This window comes from Corylus avellana, chromosome ca8 (assembly GCF_901000735.1).
Source record: "Corylus avellana chromosome ca8, CavTom2PMs-1.0".
Taxonomy (NCBI): Eukaryota; Viridiplantae; Streptophyta; class Magnoliopsida; order Fagales; family Betulaceae; genus Corylus; species Corylus avellana.
In genome coordinates this window covers 25,308,233-25,328,314 of record NC_081548.1, presented here as the reverse complement: position 1 = coordinate 25,328,314, position 20,082 = coordinate 25,308,233, and the positions used below count along the sequence as shown (strand labels likewise).

General features: G+C 38.6%; 3 protein-coding genes, 1 long non-coding RNA gene and 1 other non-coding gene across 6 annotated transcripts; 4 read left to right on the top strand and 1 right to left on the bottom strand.

Annotated features, from left to right (window-relative positions):
- Positions 1-1,098: 1,098 nt before the first annotated feature.
- LOC132190455 (uncharacterized) lies at positions 1,099-2,045 on the top strand. Its single transcript, XR_009441138.1, has 2 exons — positions 1,099-1,605; positions 1,673-2,045. It is a non-coding gene; the product is annotated as an uncharacterized LOC132190455 (long non-coding RNA).
- Positions 2,046-2,719: 674 nt separating this feature from the next.
- On the top strand, positions 2,720-5,917 carry LOC132189749 (protein PLASTID MOVEMENT IMPAIRED 1). The gene is made up of 2 exons (XM_059604530.1): positions 2,720-3,771; positions 3,856-5,917. The coding sequence occupies exons 1-2, from the start codon at positions 3,030-3,032 to the stop codon at positions 5,703-5,705; spliced, it is 2,592 nt and encodes an 863-aa protein (XP_059460513.1). The 5' UTR covers positions 2,720-3,029; the 3' UTR covers positions 5,706-5,917.
- A 3,340-nt stretch (positions 5,918-9,257) lies between these two features.
- On the top strand, positions 9,258-14,360 carry LOC132189344 (monosaccharide-sensing protein 2). 2 transcript variants are annotated; one of them, XM_059604051.1, is made up of 6 exons: positions 9,258-9,565; positions 10,107-10,227; positions 10,509-11,069; positions 12,093-13,039; positions 13,486-13,673; positions 13,753-14,360. In XM_059604051.1, exons 2-6 carry the CDS (start codon positions 10,146-10,148, stop codon positions 14,195-14,197), a joined length of 2,223 nt encoding a protein of 740 aa, XP_059460034.1. In that variant the 5' UTR covers positions 9,258-9,565; positions 10,107-10,145; the 3' UTR covers positions 14,198-14,360. The 2 variants fall into 2 exon arrangements, with proteins under 2 accessions (XP_059460034.1, XP_059460033.1); XM_059604050.1 differs by having other exon boundaries at positions 9,258-9,773.
- Positions 14,361-14,992: 632 nt separating this feature from the next.
- On the bottom strand, positions 14,993-18,027 carry LOC132189661 (protein MULTIPLE CHLOROPLAST DIVISION SITE 1). Its single transcript, XM_059604422.1, has 5 exons — positions 17,861-18,027; positions 17,519-17,788; positions 16,962-17,128; positions 16,342-16,729; positions 14,993-15,439 (listed from the first exon to the last, which is right to left on the bottom strand). The coding sequence occupies exons 1-5, from the start codon at positions 17,903-17,905 to the stop codon at positions 15,233-15,235; spliced, it is 1,077 nt and encodes a 358-aa protein (XP_059460405.1). The 5' UTR covers positions 17,906-18,027; the 3' UTR covers positions 14,993-15,232.
- Positions 18,028-18,135: 108 nt separating this feature from the next.
- Positions 18,136-18,207, top strand: TRNAW-CCA (transfer RNA tryptophan (anticodon CCA)). The gene has a single exon. It is a non-coding gene; the product is annotated as a tRNA-Trp (tRNA).
- The last annotated feature ends 1,875 nt before the right edge of the window (positions 18,208-20,082 follow it).

Below are 20,082 nucleotides of genomic sequence, written 5' to 3'. Positions count from 1 at the left end.
TCCTCCAAACTGGAGTACTTCACGTAGGGACTGCTCTCAAGAGGCAGCCTTTCCATTGTCGTTTTCTTCTCTTCTTCGGTTTCCCTTATTGTCTTCTTCACCATTTGCTCACTGCTGTTTGACATCTCTCTCTCTCTCTCTCTCGTGATCAATCAACCTTGAGGGTTAATTATATATGAATGTATGAGATATATAATGATTTCAAGAGCTTCCAAAATTTCAGTAAGAGAGGCCCGCAAAATACGATCCCCTTGACCTCTTCACCTTGCTTTTATCGCCACCAAAGTTAACACGTCAAATTTTGTTGCTTAATCTTTTAGTCATGCTCTGTTATGTGACACTCATATGGATTGTCACTGAACTTCAGTGGCGGAGCCAAAATTTTAATTTATAGGGGCAAATTAAGAGTTCGTTTGAGTTTTACAAGCAAAAAATGCCATTAAAAAATAACAATTTAAAAACGTGCGGTTTAAAAATGTAATTTTTAAAACAAAGATATGCATTTGATGCAATAACGGTTTGACCAATGAAATCGCAATTTAACTTTTAAAATAATACTGTTTTACAAGTAATTTAAAATCTCTTTCTTTTTTTTTTTCAATAAATATAATTTTTATAATTTGATTTAAAATCACAGTCTTGACATGGGAAATCACGTGCTCAAATACACTCCAAAAGATATATTAAATTAGAAGCTAGGAATAGGATGCTGATTTTGTAGACAAATTTAATATATTGAATTACAAGAATTTGCATAAAAAAATTATCTCATAAAAGTTTAATAAATTAAGTTTATTAAAACGATTATTATGCTCATTAAAAAAAAAAAAAATTAAGTGGGAGATTGCAATTAAACTATTAATGGAGAAAAGGTAAGGAATGGAATTAAGTAGAGTTTGATGGCTTAAATTTATCTTTTAAATGAAAGAGAAAAAAAGAAAAGCAAAACCAATAAGTAGTCAGATATCCAAAATCCTACGGTTGCCATTTGTCCATGTGAAAAGTGTTCTTTGCTTATTGAAGCGCACGTGGACTTGGTTCCAAAGCCTCCATCACCACTTATTACTAGATGTTTCTCTTTCCGGAGATGGCCTGCATATGCACTTGAAGGGAAAGTGAGGAAAAGCAGAGATGAGCGAGATGTTGCTGTTTTTGCAGTTCTCTCAATTGTACCTGCCAGGGAGAGAAATTCTCAAGGAAAAAGAGAGAAACATCGGAAGACAAGAAGAAAGAAAAAGGATACGAGCTTTGTAGTTTTTTTTTTAACTGAGCTATGGCCAAACACAAGGGTGAGACATTTCTTTTTCAAGGTGGGCAAGGTTTAAATGTACTGCTGGTCAAAAGTTTTTTATACACTCTCACCCCCTTGGCTCCGCCATTGCGTAAGTTTAAAAAAAATGTAATAAAAGTTGTAGTAAATCAATCATCTTTCAAGATGATAATTTAAAGGGATAGAGCCCTCCTCCTCTCCTCCTCTCCCCCTTCCCCCTCTCCCCCCTCCTAATCCCCCTCTCCTTCTGTGAGTTTTTTCTTGGTTTTCTTTGTTTTTATAGGTGTTTTTTGCCAGAAATTAGCAACTTCGGCTGCTACCACCCGCCCTCCAAGGTGCTGCACCTCCCTTCTGTGCGTTTTTTCTTGGTTTTCTTTGTTTTTATAGGTGTTTTTTGGCCAGAAATTAGCAACTTCGGCTGCTACCACCCGCCCTCCAAGGTGCTGCACCTCCCTTCTCCTCCATCTATTCCACCACGTGCCAACGCTGCCTAGTGCTTATCATCTCCTCCACTCCGGTCGCTGCTAATTTGCTGGTTGTGTTGCTTGTTTTGTTTGTTTTGAATAATAGTTTTTTCTTTAGATTTGTTCTCATGAGCGATTTACGAGGAAAATGTAGTTTTTCGAGTGTTTTTGGTTGATGAGGAGTATATCTAGTCTTTTCCAGAGCAGATCTATGCTTTTATGGCTGCTGGAGTTGAATTTTTTCTATTTTTTGTTGTCTGTATTTTTGTTTGAATAAGGATTGTTCAGACCTTTGGATTGTGGATGTGATCTGTTTTCAGAGCGAGGAAGATGAGCTACCTATGCATTGAGTTGAGTCTATTTAGAACAGATCTGGTGTTACAACTGAAAAGTAGTCATAGATTAGCAGATATTGATGTCATACATAGGTTAGCGGATATTGATGTCATACATAGGTTTTGAATGTTTGATTTTTATGTAAGCATCTATGATTTTTAACCTCGTAGCTTCGGCTATGATTTTTCAGAACTTTTTGCTCTGTGATATAAGAGCGTTATGCTCGTGATCCTTCTTCAATGAGATTGAAATTTTTTCCAAAATATATATATATATGATAATTTAAAAAAACAATAATGCTACTTTTAATACTCATTTACTACACCATTTTAATACTCATTTACGATACTCATTTACCACACCATTTTAATACTCATTTACCCCACCAATTTCATTGAGTTTTTTTTTTTAAAAAAAAAGTATCATTACTCATTTTAAAGGGGGAAAAAAAATCAGTATTTACAATCTATGCACTTAAAAGTTGTAATACACCAAACCAATCAACCTTTGTACTCAAAGGTAACAATCTATACACATCACAGTAACTAATTACACAAAGCAACCTCTGGGTGGGTGCAAGTGGAAAAAAAAAAAAAAAAAAAGAATGAAGGAAGCTTCGCTCGAAAAAGGAAAACGACGACTCAATAGCAGAAACAAACATTGAATTTTCTGGGACCAGTTTGGCACTCGCTTTCAATCCTGTCTTTTTCACAGAGTGTGAGGGCATGGGAACACTAACGTTCATCTCTTATCCTTCACACACAGTTAGGTGCATCATAATTTCCTGGCTCAGAAAGAACCAACAATCGACACATTCATAATCATTTTATGGCATTTTCTCCACCTCTAAACCTTTCAATCCTCTGAGCTCCTTATCTTCTCTCCTTCATACCAAACTCTCTTCATGTACTTCCAATATCATCATCCTGACTCCTGAGCTTCTACTTTGATCTTCAACAATGGCAGCTGATATCTCAGGCGGGAGGAATTCCAGTACTCAACTCTTGGAAGAACTTGAGGCGCTCAGCCAATCACTCTACATATCCCACACTGCTTCCACCAACCGAAGAACTGCCTCCCTTGCTCTTCCTAGAAGTTCTGTTCCTTCTATCCCATCCGCCGATGAGATTGTCACTACAGCTAAAGTAATCGTGGAGAAACCCAACAACAAACCAAGAAGACGGATGTCCTTGTCTCCATGGCGTTCCCGCCCGAAGCTTGACGATGAAAAGGAGCAAAAGGATAGACCAGAGATGAAGAGGTTGGACGAAAGAGCAACTTCGTCAGCAGAGAAGAAGGGAATTTGGAAGAATTGGAAGCCAATAAGAGCTCTCTCGCATATTGGTATGCATAAATTAAGCTGCTTATTTTCTGTCGAAGTTGTCACTGTTCAAGGCCTTCCAGCTTCAATGAATGGCCTTCGTCTCTCCGTTGGTGTTAGAAAGAAGGAAACAAAGGACGGAGCAGTCCATACAATGCCATCAAGGGTCTCACAGGGAGCTGCTGATTTTGAAGAGACTTTGTTCGTCAGGTGTCATGTGTATTGCAGTACTTCAGGGCATGGCGGAAAGCAGTTGAAATTCGAGTCCCGTCCTTTTTGGATGTATGTGTTTGCTGTTGATGCTGAAGAGCTTGATTTCGGGAGAAGCTCTGTGGATTTGAGTCAACTAATTCAGGAATCAGTGGAGAAGAGCTACGAAGGTATTGAATCAGAACTAACTCAGGACCTGTGATTTGATATTCCGTTAAATAGATGACTTTATCATTTAATTTATATTTTAACAGGTACTCGGGTTCGGCAATGGGACACAAGTTTCAATCTTTCGGGGAAGGCGAAAGGAGGAGAACTAGTTTTGAAACTGGGGTTCCAGATTATGGAGAAAGATGGAGGTATTGGAATCTATAGACAGGCTGAGGAATCAAGGTCAGATAAATCTAGTAATTTATCGTCTTCTTTTGCTCGAAAGCAATCAAAGGCATCCTTTAGTGTCCCTAGTCCGAGGATGTCGAGCCGTAAGGAAGCTTGGAGTCCTTCACAGACAGGAGCAAACACAGCAGATCTTCAAGGAATGGATGACTTGAATCTCGATGAGCCAGAGCCAGAGCCAGAACCAAAGCCAGAGCCCAAGCCAGCGGCCGCAAAGTTGGAAGAACAAGAAATAAAAATGGAAGATCTCGATCTCCCTGACTTCGAAGTTGTGGATAAAGGTATTGAGGTTCAAGAAAAAGAGGAGGATTCGGAAAAGTTAGTTGAAGAAAGATCAGTGTCAAGCGAGGTTGTCAAAGAGGTAGTGCATGATCAGGTACATCTCACAAGATTAACCGAACTAGATTCAATTGCTCAACAAATAAAAGCTCTCGAGTCTATGATCGCTGAAGAAAAAATTGTCAAGACAGAGGAAGACTCTGGATCACAGAGACTCGATGCAGAGGAAGAAAACGTAACAAGGGAATTTCTTCAGTTGCTTGAGGAAGAAGAAACAAGTAAATATAAATTCAATCAACCTGATGAAATTCCACCTCTCCAGGTTGAAGGAGCCGAGGATTATACAGAACCTGAGTCCAAAGTGTACCTCCCGGATCTTGGCAAGGGCTTGGGCTGCGTTGTGCAAACAAGGGATGGGGGCTACTTAGCTGCCATGGATCCTCTGGATACTGAAGTTTTAAGGAAGGACACTCCAAAGCTAGCCATGCAAATATCAAAACCATTTGTTCTCCAATCACATCAATCCACAAGTGGGGTTGAATTGCTTCAGAAGATGGCAGCCATGGGGATTGATGAACTCGGCTCTACAATTTTGTCTTTGATGCCCATGGATGAACTGATGGGTAAAACTGCAGAACAAATAGCTTTTGAAGGCATTGCTTCTGCAATAATCCAAGGGAGAAACAAAGAAGGCGCTAGCTCAAGTGCGGCTCGTACAATTGCTGCAGTAAAACTCATGGCAACCGCAATGAGTACAGGCAGGAAAGAGAGAATTTCGACAGGAATTTGGAATGTGGCTGAAGAGCCATTAACAGCAGAGGAAGTTCTGGCGTTCTCAATGCAGAAGATTGAGGCCATGTCAGTTGAGGCTTTAAAAATTCAGGCTGAAATGGCTGAGGAAGAAGCCCCCTTTGAAGTTTCTCCACTCAACAGCAAGACCGCTGGAGGCGGTGGAAATGATCACAATCACCCCCTGGCTTCTGCTGTTCCACTCGAGGATTGGATAAAAAACCAAAGCTTTGAGGCAGGGGATCCTGCAGATATCACAATAGCAGTGGTTGTCCAGCTGCGGGATCCAATAAGGCGCTTTGAGGCTGTTGGAGGACCTGTGATAGCACTTATTCAAGCAACAGCTGCTGACATCGAAGTAGATAAATACGATGATGAGGAGAAGAGATTCAAAGTAAGGAATTCGTATGTTGGAGGTTTCAAGGTAAGGACAAGTGGGAAAAGAAACGCGTGGGATTCCGAGAAGCAGAAGCTGACTGCAAGACAGTGGCTGGTTGCATATGGATTGGGAAAGGCAGGGAAGAAAGGAAAGCATGCGCCGGCAAAGGGGCAAGATTTGTTTTGGAGCATTTCCTCACGAGTAATGGCCGACATGTGGCTGAAGCCGATGAGAAATCCAGACGTGAAGTTTGCAAAGTAGGAGCCTTTCTTCTTCTTCTTCTTCTTCTTCTTCTTCTTCTTCACTCCACACATCAAACACATTCATTTCATTGTCATTGCCATATATTATCAGCATCGCTTTTCTTATCAAGATTGTAGATTTAATAGAGATTACAAACATATGGGATTTGATGCAGTTGTGAGTAACTTAATATCGATATTGTAATAAATAGAAAATACAGTTTGGTTGAATTTGTTCGTTGTTCGAAACACTGAATGATGTCCCTTTATAGTAAGTGAATACAAAAGATGAAAAAGAATCAACAGCATTAGGAAGATTAGCAGTGGAGTACCCAAATATAGAAAGGACTGGGGGCCCAGCCAAGAGCCCGTCAGGCCCAAAGGCAGCCCCACCAAAAAGCATACACGTGTAGTACACTAGAACCGTACCCTCTTGCATACGGCCCAAACGGGGTAATATTTATCTATTAATTTTTTTTTTTTTTTTTGTAAGATATTTATCTATTAGTTATTAACTTGCTTATCTTGCACAAGAAGGAAAGGAGCCATTGATGGCATGTATGTATGTATGTATGTATCCATCCTGCACCATAATTTCCCTCGAGGCAACAAAGAAAATCAGTTTCATTACCAGGTGACAACTATGGCAAACTTGAAATTCCTTATGTGGATAGGCATCCAAGCAGGCATACCAATTAACTCAAAAACGCCAACAATTTTTCCTTTTTCAAGCATACACAGCTTGCATGAACAGATGTGAGCATTGGGCTCTTGGTGATGTGCATGAACACGTGGTGAAAGAACCTTTGTGGACTCACATGTGAGAAAAAGATTATTGAGCGCACGTGACTAGAACACAATTAAGTCTCACATATTAATTTAAACTTTGGAATTTAGTGGTATCCTAATCGCCAAAACTTCTTAAGAAATGAATCTCTCTAACATCTTTCTCCTCGATAATCATAATCAACACACTCTATACGTCGATTTCTAACTTTTAGATGGGATTTAGATTCTCTACAATTTTCTGTCCAAATATCTGGCTGTGTTTGGCAATGGAATGGAAAAAGGGAGTGGAACCGTACTGTAGTAGATTTGATTGATATGAAAGAAACAAAAGTAAGAATGTTTTGTATAAAAAAGTGAAAAAATTTGTTTTATAGTGATTTTTTTTTTTTTTTAACATGTCCGCACAAGAGGGGGAGGGAGATTCAAACTAATGACTTCCGCTTCATTAGGCATAGTCCCAGCTCATTGAGCTACCTCTTGGGGACAGTAATAAAAAGTGATTGATGTGATATAAAAAGTAAGAATGTTGGGGTTAATTTTTAAAAGAATTTTTTGAATTTTTAGGTCTGGTCTAGTCGGACCCTTTCCCAAACACAGCCGGAAGGATTTTTTGTCCAAACGAAAACCGTCCAGACAATTAATAGGCCCCTGCTGGAGCAATTAAGGAAGTCCTAACCAGGCAGAGAAGGGTTTCATAAGCCCCTTGTAACATGTGAGTTGTGACATGCCCTACCCAATTACAGAGTGTAGGGAAAGTCTCGGGAGATCCCCAATTGTAGGGGATTATGGTTCCAAACTTGTAACCTCATGATTGCTAATCAGAGAGCAGCACCTATATATGTTGAGTAAACATCACATGTGAAGGCATTTAGTTGTAAGCGATTTTTATGGAGAAATGGTCACACATGTAAACATCACCATGTGCAAAGTTAGAATCAACGTGACCGATCAAGAGATGGCCAACTAACACACACTGGATATGTGTGTTCTTCAGTCTGCATCAGCCATTTGGGAACGGACACGTATGCCAGTGCGGGCGGTGGTTAAAAAACGTCCTACATCACCCCACGTGGCACGTACATTTTACCTAATGGTCTTCACTCTTCACCAGCAATAGTACTGGAATGCCCTTTGACAGGTAGATTTTCCAGGGCCTCTCGATACAGCAATTTAAAGAGTTTCTCTTTCAAAATCTCAGTAAAAAGTAACGGAACTCAGAGAGTTTCTTTTTAGAGTGTTACTGGTGTTTCTTGCATGCTGACTTTTCTTCTAGGAAATTAAGAATTGTCAAAGGATGTCTCTTTCAATCTTAGTAGTTCGCATGTTTAATGTTTTGGGGAAAAGAAAAAAAAGCTTTACTTTAATATATTTAGAAAGAAAGTTTTATCGTATAAAAAATAGCTTATACTTGAATTATTATTTAATATACATGACAATATCTTAGTAGTCAGCATCATATACGACTTCGAATCTAATTTGATTCTGATTTTAGATTTTTTCATTACTCTATTTGGTAAGTTTTGTCGATGCATATGATATCAACAAGAACTCTTAATTCATCACATTTTCATTTTTTTAATTTTCCTCTTCTTTTGTTTTCAAAGAGGGTGCTATGATCAACTAGTGAATATTTCCATTGGGAGCCCAAAACTCCATGGGCAAGCCGAAGAACTTTACCCCCAACAAGCAACAGCTTTCGCATGTAATTCTTAATTCTTTATTATTATTATTATTTTTCTAACGTGAATGATATAATTAACTCAAATTCTTTGAAAAGGTAAAACTGTCAAAGCACTTTGTGGTTGTCAGATTGATTTAGAATTGCGACTATGTGCCATAGAATTGGGTTTCTGTTAATACTAAAATAAAAGAATGTGGTATACCATTATCTCAGCTTTGCATGACAAACGCATCTAATCTAACCAAGCAATATTGTTGCCAAAAAATTAAGCCAAAAAAAAAAAAGAAGGAAAAAAAGGAGTGGGAGAGATCAGAGAAGTGCATAACATGGATTATTGGTTTATCCACAGGGTATATATAAATTCAAATCCTGTTATTTATCTTTGTGGGGGAAAAGGCAAAGAATGTTTCAACTACTATAAACAAGTGTATTAGACAAACAAGGAAGAAAAAAAACACAAAAAAGTTGCTAGGCATTGCAGAAAGAGGAGTGTGGAAACCTCAACGTGGTGTCTGAAAATCGTGGCCACAACAATCCGTTTAGGCCACACAACTTTTTCTCTCCTCTCTTTTGGACCACTAGATTTTGTTGCTGTCTCAACTGGGTGCACAACTTGGGCAGTTCTTGTTATGGGCAAGACCAATATTTGGTCACTGTCTCTGCAAGAAACAGAGTTTTGTGAATACAATATTTTAGTAGTTATCTTTCTTGTCACTTCTTTTGGCCAGAGAAATTTCTTTCTGCTTGATAAAACCAAAAGATTGGACAAAGGGTTACGTAAAAGGCAGAAATGGGAGCAAAAAGATTCCATATTCTTAACGGAACATATATATATATATAAATAAATAAATGACAATTACCATGAACAATTATTTCCATCTTCAATAGAAAAGAACAAAAAAGAAAAGAAAAAAAGAAAAGAGAGAAACGCAAGTTGCTCCGATAGTCCGATTGCTTGGACCGTTTGGAAACCGAAGATTAGTAGGTTCCACACGTAGACTCAGACACACCCAAAGACTCTCTTTCTCGATTTTTTTTTCCTATTTTTTCCAGAGTCTTGACAAATATTCTTGGAGTTTGTTCACAACCTTTTATCATTTTTCTTTTGAAAAAAAAAAAAAAGTATATTTTCTAGTTCTGACTTCTGAGCATAAAGTTTGCATCTTGAAGGCTCTGGCTGTCTGGACCAAAGGACCCAGTTGTATGCGTTGGAATTTGTTGATGAGGTCAGCAGCAGTAGCGAGTGATATTGGGTCAGCGCACGGTGTCGTGGGACGTTGAAGGGTTGTTAGCAGAAGCTGCTCACGCTCATGTCTTGAATCTTGATCTCCATCTGGGAAATTCATATTAACAAACAAGCATCTTTTGTCCTTATACAGAGATTCCATTAAAGAAGCCAGTTAGTTCAGGTACATAGAGATTTTTTTTTTTCTCTATATACAAGGAAAGATTACAGTGGAACAGAGCTGTAGTCTCTGGCGGTTACTTCTCTCTCTCTCTCTTCAAAACCACCCCTTTTTTCTTCTAAGGCTTGGGTGCTCCATATTCGCTCACTTCGTCTGCCTTTCTCTCTTCTCTCTCACATGAGACTGAGCTGTCCCCATTTGCTCTGAAGAGGTAAGGAATCCGAAAGATCTGAATTTTCGGGTGTTTTCGATTTGCTGATGTTGATGGTTGTTCTAATGTGTTCTTAACTGTGTTGTTTATTGACTAGTTACTATTGATTTGGATTGGGTATGTGTGTATGCTGGCATTTTAAATTTAGTGAATTTATGGCTGTGATGTACTCTGCCTGTGGGTTTTACTTCCAGGACGAGGGAATGCAAACACATTGGCTCTCTTGCAGTAAGAACGGGTTACTGATGAGTGTGTTAGATCTGGTTCAGTAGTGGGAATAGTTGGTTGGTTGGTTGTTTAGTTTGTGTGATTTGGGTTTTTCTTTCCTGACAGGTTAGTTCTTGATTGGGGATTTGATTGATTGGTGCGAAGATGAAGGGGGGAGCTGTGCTAGTGGCTATTGCTGCTGCAATTGGTAACTTCCTGCAAGGATGGGATAATGCTACAATTGCTGGTACTTCTTCTTAAATTTAATTGATTTCTATATCTTTTCGAACGTGAACCAAGAAAATTTAATCCATATTATGCTAGTTTGTATGCAATGAGATTTAACTTGATGGAATTTCTTAGTGATGGTAATTGATTTTTTTTGTTTTTTTTTTTGTCATGGGCTCCAACCATGGAACATTTTCTTCTTTTGCTTCTTTTTTGGTCCCCATTTGGCGCTGAATGTCTAGTCTCAATGCTTAAATGTTAAAAAGTAACTACTCTGTGATCTGGTCTCTTTATCTCCAGGGAGTATTGTTTACATAACGGCTGACCTTGATCTGGGAACTACTATGGAAGGTCTTGTTGTGGCTACCTCTCTCGTTGGAGCCACAGTTATTACTACATTCTCAGGACCTGTATCAGATTGGCTTGGTCGGCGACCAATGCTTATAATCTCATCAGTGCTCTACTTTGTAAGTGGTTTGGTAATGTTCTGGTCACCCAATGTCTATGTCCTATGTGGAGCAAGGCTTTTAGATGGATTTGGAATAGGTCTTGCGGTTACCCTTGCACCGGTGTATATATCTGAGACTGCCCCACCAGAAACAAGGGGATCGTTAAATACTCTTCCACAATTCACTGGTTCTGGTGGCATGTTTTTAGCATATTGTATGGTTTTTGGGATGTCACTGTTGACCTCACCCAGCTGGAAGTTAATGCTCGGAATTCTTTCCATTCCCTCCCTAATCTATTTTTTACTAGCAGTATTTTTCTTGCCTGAATCTCCTCGGTGGCTTGTTAGTAAAGGAAGGATGACCGAGGCTGAAAAGGTTCTCCGGAGATTACGTGGAAGGGAAGATGTTTCAGGTTCATTCTTTATTGCGAGTTTGTTTTATGTAGTTTGGGGGCTCTTTGCATGTTTTTGTTGATGCACTTGGTTACTAAGAAATTTCTCAGGACATGTTTTTGGTTTATCACAAATCGGCGCAAAATAATGAATTTGATATTATGATATTGAATCTAAAGTGACAAAATTAGAAAAACTAAGCTTGAACAGAAATCTGTCAAGATCCTTAATTTAAAATAAGGTTTAAATACATAACGGAGTTATATAAATATTTCAAACTCATTGCAAGAGAATATCCTTAAATTCAAGACATACAAGGTTGTAAAAAAAAAAAATGGTGATTTCATAAATCAATTGACTTAATATAATTATGTTTGCCAAAATTGGAACCATTGAGGTTAATGTCGAATGGTTTTGGAATATGTCACAAATTTTCTGGTATGATACTTAGAGAGAGACCTCATATGAGAATATCTTCTGCACTGTTATGTAAGCTTTCACTGGAAATCTGCTTCATTTTTTTTGGATAGAACTGTGCAGTAATACAAAGTGTTAGGGAACATGGTGTAAGCCTTAAATTATTAAGAACATATTGTTTCTGGAATTGGATTTTTCTGACACTTTCACAGTGATTATCAATAAATCGAATGAGTGGGAGGCATAGAAGGATAATTTGCACAAGGAAAGAGACTTTAATCTTAACTATGATCTAAAGAAGCAATATTCATTGAGCTTATGTGGTTGTACCATGTCCGAGATAATCAATCATCTCGTGCGAGATATTGTTGTCTCTTGCTCCCTTGTAATGAGTAACTTTCTTTTTCTTCCTTACATTGTCTTTCATATGAACATCTTAGTATTTTTTTTTTCACTAATAAAAGAAAAAAGAAGGAAAAAAAAGGAGTCTTGCTTCTTATGCATCTTATGGCATTAAAATCTATGAAACAGAAGTTTTAAGGTCATATAAAGACATTCTCTATAGTCGTTGCTTGTCTGTGACTAATTTATCATGTTGATCTTGCTAAAGCATCTTTAATCCACAGGTGAGATGGCTTTGCTTGTTGAAGGTCTTGGAATCGGGGGTGAAACATCTATAGAAGAGTACATTATAGGTCCTGCTGATGAAATTTCCGATGGTCAGGAACCAGCTGCTCCGAAAGACACAATCAGATTATATGGACCTGAAGGCAGCCTCTACTGGGATGCCAAACCTGTCACTGGACAGAGTACTCTTGGCCTTGCCTCTCGCCAGGGAAGCATGGTGAACCAAACTGTGCCACTCATGGACCCTCTTGTGACTCTCTTTGGTAGTGTCCACGAAAAGTTCCCTGATACAGGAAGTATGCGAAGCATGCTTTTTCCCAATTTTGGCAGCATGTTCAGCACCGCAGAGCCTAATATTAAAAATGATCGGTGGGATGAAGAGAGCCAGCATAGGGAGGGTGAGGGCTATGCATCAGAGGGTGCTGGGGAAGACTCTGATGACAATCTGCATAGTCCATTGATCTCTCGTCAGACAACCAGCATGGAGAAGGACATGGTCCCCCCTCTCTCCCATGGCAGTGCTCTGAGCATGAGGCGCCATAGCAGTCTCATGCAAGGAACAGGGGAAGGGGTTGGTAGTACAGGTATCGGTGGTGGCTGGCAGTTGGCATGGAAATGGACTGAGAGGGTAGGTGAGGATGGAAAGAAGGAAGGAGGATTTAAAAGGATTTATCTGCACCAGGAGGGAGGTCCTGGAACCCGACGTGGGTCCCTTGTTTCACTTCCTGGGGGAGATATTCCAGCTGACAGCGAGTTTATTCAGGCTGCTGCTCTAGTAAGCCAGCCTGCTCTTTATACCAAGGAGCTTATGGAGCAGCATCCAGTTGGACCAGCAATGGTTCACCCTTCTGAAACTGCTTCAAAAGGACCAATTTGGGCTGCTCTTCTTGAACCAGGGGTTAAGCGTGCGTTGTTTGTTGGAATTGGAATTCAGCTACTTCAGCAGGTAGTAAATGATTTTTATTGCTCTACTTTTTTGCTCCAATTGAATTTGAATGAAAGTGGGTATCTAGTTAGCACTATTCTGATCCGGTGAGTAGATTGCTTTAGTTTTCTTTCATCTTCTTCTTCTTCTTTTGAGGCCCTATCTTTCCTCTTGTCATTTCATTCATAATGGTTCACCCATTTGGAAACTGCTCTTAAGAGGGCAATTTGGGCCAGTCCTCTTGAATTAGTAATTGCCAATCCTACCTCACATCTTGCCTTCTCTTGCTCTCATATTTTCCTAGGTTACTTATATATATATATTTATTTTGAATTCAAAGCTTGTGTATTCTTCTTCCAGTTTCCTTGCATGAAAGATTCCTGTGTTTGGTCACTTGAGTTCTTATAATGCTATATGTGCTGAAGTTAATTAATAACTACATTTCTTTTTTCTATATGCATTGTCAGTTCTCCGGAATAAATGGGGTTCTCTACTACACTCCCACAATTCTAGAAGATGCAGGTGTTGAAGTACTTCTAGCGGACTTGGGCCTTAGTACAGAGTCTGCATCATTCCTTGTTAGTGCAGTCACAACCTTGTTGATGCTTCCTTGTATAGGCGTCGCCATGAGGCTCATGGATATTTCTGGGAGAAGGTGATTTTTCTTCTCCTGAATTTTAGTTTTATCGCATATTCCTCAGTTGGGTGGATCACATATTCTCTCCTTATTGTAGGACGCTGTTACTTGTTACAATTCCTGTGCTAGTACTGTCGCTCATCATTCTAGTATTTTCCGAACTGGTAACCATAAGCACGGTCGTAAATGCAGCATTGTCAACTCTCTGTGTCGTGATCTATTTCTGCGTTTTCGTCATGGCATACGGACCAATTCCTAACATACTCTGCTCTGAGATCTTCCCCACAAGAGTTCGTGGCCTCTGCATTGCTATCTGTGCCCTGGTGTACTGGATTAGTGACATAATAGTCACCTACACATTGCCAGTATTGCTCGAGGCAATTGGCCTAGCTGGCATCTTTGGCATCTATGCTGTTGTGTGTGTCATCTCCTGGATATTCATCTTTTTAAAGGTTCCAGAAACCAAAGGCATGCCCCTCGAAGTCATCACTGAGATGTTTGCTGTTGGTGCAAGCCAAGCTGCTGCTGCCAAGAATGAGTGATTGAATGCTTTCAAGCTGCTGCTGTTTGGAAATTTTTGCTCCTTTTTGTTGCATTATGAATGAGAATATATTTCTTATTCAAACATATTGAAAAAATTTTGCGTTGTATGATAAATTATTGGAGACCATTACAATAAAGAGCATAGTTAATATGATTTGTTTACCCGTTGGTACCCCACCTAGTCTTTCAGTGACTTACAGCGAGAATCATTCGTTTAATCCCCGTTAACGCGGACAAAATTTCGCAGCCAAAGCAGACATTATGGCTATGGATCTCAGTAGAAACCTTGATACCTGGCTATCTTTACTGCTGTAGCGCTGCTAATCATATCATGCTTCCTGACCTTTCGTTGCTAATAATCAAGAGTTACGACAATTTTTTACACCAATCTTACCGAATTCAACATGATTTTTTTTTTTTTTTTTGAGAACATGAAATTAATTGAAGGTCGAGGAGTACAAGTCATTGGAACACGATCCTCTCATTGAGGGGACAAAAATACCCCTCCAAGTTATTTAATTAAATGAATATAATTATTGAATAGAAAAAAAAAAAATGAATATAATTATGATGCCTTAATACCAAAAGAATCCGAAATGTCACTCACAATTGGGACTGATAACTTTTGACACAACCTGTGAACCCAACAAAAAATTAGTGGATTAAAGATGTAAAACCTAACTTATTTAATTAAATATGTTAGAATAACAATTTAACCACCAGACACGCAAACATGAATATGAGAGACACAGAGAGTGTGTGCGCGCGCAGCTGCCTTCTGGTACAAACACAAGTGAAACGAAAATGGTGCAGGTAAGCTCTCCACAGAATACGTCGCAATCTACGTACAATAAACTGAAATATGTAGTGGCATTCTATTTACAGTCCAGACTTGGACTTTTAACTTGGATATCAGGGGCGGACTAAGTTAAAAAGTACAAAAATTTGGAAGCCAATTCATAAATCCAGTGTTCGCTGCACAGCAACTCTATATTTGACAAATGACAGTAGGATTCCCAGAAGCCAGATGTAACTCAAAGTTTCTGTGTTTCTTCCGAGGATGACTTGCTTTCAAATGAAATTGGGGGGGCACCATCTGATTTTGGAGGCATAGAATCACCAGTTTGATGATTAAATGGGCTCTGTTCTATTTGCTCACGTGACCTTGGGTGCTCCTTGAATGGTCTCTCAAAATCTTTAGCATTTCTAGGATCTATCACTAAATTATTGAGTTTTTGCTCCTGCAAACAAAGAAGAAGTCAATTACACCTATAAAAGGATGCTGGGTGGAGCAGTGAGTTGAGATAGAAGCATGGAAATATGCTTAAATTTAAAAGGCAAAATTGCTTTGTGTCAAAAGACAAACAACCTAGTTTGACCACTTCGTTAGAAGGCATCAACTTGGTATATATAGGCCCTACAATGAGATATATTTATGAACCTCTAGCCTAAAACATGGATTCATTATAATAGTAATATAACTATACCACATATACATAAATGAACTGATTAAATCAAGGTAAGCCCCAAATGACAAGAAGGATTAAACAATCCCAACAAGGCAGATTGAGAACATCTCATATTTTTCAGAGGGTCCAATTTCCATTTAATAACATGGTAAATTCAAGTACTCCAAGATTACCCTTATTTTTTACCATACAAGAATTTAAGGTGAGAACTATTAGTTCTCCGATTTATTCCAAAATTCTAATTATTGTAACAATTAAGGCCATGACAATTCTTCTGGAATCAGCATTACCATGCCATGATCTGAAGGCATTACTGTTGGAATCAGCATTGGGAGTCGGTGGGCTAGAAATTCAACCCCAATCAGATGCATTATATATGGGAATCGGCATATCTGCTGCATTTGGCAACATCATCTAAAAGTACACCTAAACTCAACAGGGTCTTCCGCCAGACTTAAGGTTGACTACAAGGATCCCAGAATCATGGGATCAAATTTGGTAACAGCTATCTCCACTAAAAATCCCAGATTTGCAAACTCTGAAACACTGGATATTATATCCAAATGCAATAAATCACCTCACTAAAGGTTGTAAATGTTATAAAGTTATCAAGCATAGAGATATTTCCCTATTTGTAGTAGCAAGCATTGTGCAACACAGTCCTTAGTACTTACAATTTGTAGTGCTTCAAGCTTTCTCTGCAATGCCTCATGCTCGGCTCGGATACGAAATGGAACACCATGCTTTTGATTCACATTATTTTGTGCCATGTCTTCATCAATCTCACTAGCTGTAGTTGCAAAAGGATGATTTGCAGGAATCCACCTAATTGAATCAGGGTCAACATCAGGAGGTATGGATTCCCCTTCTTTAAGGAACACTGTCGGTCTCTTCCACTGGTATGCTCGTGACCTCCTTTTCTGATGGATGGTTTGTTGCTCGTCCGTCAGAGTTATTGGGGCTAAGCGATAAACCTTTCCACACATTTCAATGGTTGAATTGTTTTTCCCAACTTTCACCAATGGATTATTGAATGGGTCTTCATACTTGAGAGGACTTGAGCTGCATGAAATTCGCAAGACAAAGCACATCACTATTGGTGCAAAGATAGTGTCATAACTAAAAACTTGGAAGCGAATTTAACAATGGTTAATATAGAAAACTACAGGCACCCAGATCATACGGTAAAAACACCCTCCTCCGATTACATCAAGTGGAAAGCTTTTACAATTCAAAGCTCGAGAACAAATTGACCCATGGAAAACAGCGAAAGTGTTCAGGATTAGGTTCATACATGCCTCTTCTATCAGATCTTAGCTGGCCACGTCTGACAAGATCAGCAACAGAGCCAGGACGGCTGTACTTCAACTTCCTCGCTGCATATGCCCTTACAGTGATGAACAAAATTGCAGTTGCGATACATAACCCTATTGCAAAATTACGCCCACTGTATCTATTCATCTGAGACCAAAGCACAAACACTCATAAACATTTGTGCATCAACAACCAACATTTAACTCTCTTAAAAAATCCAATAACATAACTTTGAATCTTAAAATGTCCCTAAAATTTCCACAGCAGAAACCCTAATCTCAGTATGATCTAGTAGTGTTATGAAGTCATCATTATAAGCATTCCACGAGCTAACATCAAGCACGCACACAAACCCAGTAATTATATCCCTTTGAAGTTATCTATACAACCATTGCTACATCAAATTGCATAATATGAAACCACATCTATCAAAAATATCACAGCAAATTATAAACCGTTTAATCCAGTTTAGGGCTACTCAATCCGTCTCTAATTGAATTTCAAATTTCAATGTAAGATTAAGAGAGAGAAATTTACCACGAAAACCAGGGGCGGGAAAGAGCTTATCATTCCGTGAAATTTGGCAACTCGGTCTTTTACAGTCACGGTAAGTCTCTCACTCTTAACCACCGGTTCATCTAGGTGATTCTGGTCCTCACCCCCGCAACCCGCCGAACCGGTGACAGCTCTCACTACGAGCAACTTCCGGTAAGGCTTTAGACGGCTCCTGTTCACCCCACCACTACTTAGCCCGAATTCCGGCCTGAGCTCCACTAAATTCGAATGCTTTGAAGCCCATATTGGCAGCTTTACATAAAAACATTAATTAATTTAGAAAAAAATTAAAATGTGTAAAGAAAGGAAGATTTTATGGATTACCTGGAAAGAAATGGGATGGAATTGGAGAGTCCCAGTTGATGCCATTTTGGGTTTGTGAATTTGGACGATCTCATAAATAAAACGCGTCGTACTATGAGCAAGGGTTAGGGGTTTTCTGAAGATTAACGTTGAAACCTACGACGATTCTGTTGTCAACGAAATCTCAGAACCGTTCCGCATTTTTAGCCCCAGAAGTTCTTCCCAGGGGTTATTTGGTTGGCCGAGATTTAGTAAACATAGATCAAATATTAGTTATTGAGAGTTATCTTCAAGATGGATCTGTGGCGCAATGGTAGCGCGTCTGACTCCAGATCAGAAGGTTGCGTGTTCGATTCACGTCAGGTTCAGTTTTATTCTTTTTGAAAATATTTTTCATACTTCGGACTCGGACCTAGCACGTAGAGAATTTTTTTTTTTTTCTTTGGCTTGGATAAACTTAGATAATTGGAATGAAACTCATTAGATTGAAATACTTGTTTCCTACATCTTATTATAGGATACATATCTCAATTCTAACTATCTGAATTATCTTCTTTTTGGTGAGACTCGACTTAAATAATTGAAATTAAACTCATTAAAATTAAGATACTTGTCTCTCACATCTTGTTATGGGATACGTATCTCAATTCTAACCATTCAAATTTCTTTCCATTTATTCCAAATTTTCCTTTTTTTTTAGTGCAACCCGACTTAGATAATTGAAATTAAACCCATCAAATTTTCCTATTTTGTTAGTGTGACTCGACTTAGATAATTGGAATTAAACCCATTAGATTGAGGTATTTATCTCTTATGTTTTGTTATAGGATACATATCTCAATTCTAACTGTTGAATTAAATTAAACTCATTAAAATTGAGAAAAAAAAAAAAAATTCTTCTAGTATGCTTGAGGCAATCCAATAGTGGTAATGTACTACAAACGTACAGTTTTCCTAAAATGAAAAAAAAATGTGGTGGTGGCCATAAAGCACAGTTGTTTTCCTCGTTCGTGGGAGTGGTCAATTTGGCTTTTGCTAATTGCTAATTGCTATGCACAATTGATTAATAAATAGACCACTTTCTTTGTTTCCTTATCTTCCCCACTCGCCGCCGGCCTCACTGGTTTTGCTGTCAAGATTATGATTGTGATTGGCTTGGCCCCATGGAAGCGTGATAAACATATGGGCACTATAGGAATTGGTGGGTTGGTTAGGTGTGGCACATGAAATGCACATGTGAGAGTGGCCGGTTCATCCCCCTTTATGCCTTCACAGTACTATCAATCTCATAATACTATTTTCAACTTTCCTTTTTTTCTTTTGCCAATATCATTTGATTAGAGATTATGATAGGGGTTGATTTGGGTTCCTTGCAATTGTCTGCGCAAATAATTAAGAGAAGCTTTTGATGGAACCCATGTGATTGAACAGGTCTCTCGAACAGTTCCTTGTAGAAAATTACAATTAGCCAATCCTCATTCTATGATATAGACCATCAATAATAAAACTGAACATCAATCAAAATGAAGGATTTTGGTGCTAGCTAGGATTGGTTATTGGTTGAGGGGTAAAGTGATAATGAAACGAAACATGCACAGTGTGAAAGCATCTAAACATGAAAGGATTTTTAGCAAAAGAAGTGAGAAGACCTCAAAGGATGGCCTTTCCAACTCATCAGCTACGTTTGCATGCCTCCTTACACGATTTTACGTAGTTCTTTCTCTTTTTTCCTTCACTCGATCGCAGCCTTTAAAATGAATTATAAGAATTCTTCTCCTTTAGGGCATGATAAAGTATAATAATAGGTTGAAATTGCTGCAATCATGTACATAAAAATTGACATAGTGGGTCTTGAAGACCAAAGCCAGCCACCCTAACAGTCATCTACTATTATTAAACCATGAAAAGGTGTAGTAACCCTCAAGATTTCTTAATAAATATTGAGAAAGTTGTGATTTGTTGATCACTTTGCAATTATAATATTTTGAATCAAAAGTGTGCACATGATGCCCATTTAATTGGTGATTATGGTACTTGGATGGTCCACCCATCTTCTCTCTCTCTTTGGATGGTCCAAAGAAAAAGGAATAAAAGGTTCATGAATAAATATATATAGAATTATTTGTAACGAATAAGGTGAAGGTGGTCTACACTGTCTTCTTTAGGTCAAGACAAGAAAGGAGATGATAGTTTTTTTAAATGAATCCACTTTGTAAGATTGTGAAGCAAGTATTTAATCATAT

Excerpts from the sequence above, each read along its gene's own strand:
- LOC132189344 (XM_059604051.1), top strand. The coding sequence starts at position 10,146 with ATGAAGGGGGGAGCTGTGCTAGTGGCTATTGCTGCTGCAATTGGTAAC. Across the intron at positions 13,040-13,485 it reads GAATTCAGCTACTTCAGCAG|TTCTCCGGAATAAATGGGGT; the intron begins GTAGTAAATGAT and ends ATGCATTGTCAG. Across the intron at positions 13,674-13,752 it reads ATGGATATTTCTGGGAGAAG|GACGCTGTTACTTGTTACAA; the intron begins GTGATTTTTCTT and ends TCCTTATTGTAG.
- LOC132189749 (XM_059604530.1), top strand. The coding sequence starts at position 3,030 with ATGGCAGCTGATATCTCAGGCGGGAGGAATTCCAGTACTCAACTCTTG. Across the intron at positions 3,772-3,855 it reads AGTGGAGAAGAGCTACGAAG|GTACTCGGGTTCGGCAATGG; the intron begins GTATTGAATCAG and ends ATATTTTAACAG.
- LOC132189661 (XM_059604422.1), bottom strand. The coding sequence starts at position 17,905 with ATGGCATCAACTGGGACTCTCCAATTCCATCCCATTTCTTTCCAG. Across the intron at positions 17,129-17,518 it reads TCCCGCCCCTGGTTTTCGTG|ATGAATAGATACAGTGGGCG; the intron begins GTAAATTTCTCT and ends CTTTGGTCTCAG. Across the intron at positions 15,440-16,341 it reads AGCTTGAAGCACTACAAATT|GAGCAAAAACTCAATAATTT; the intron begins GTAAGTACTAAG and ends CTTTGTTTGCAG.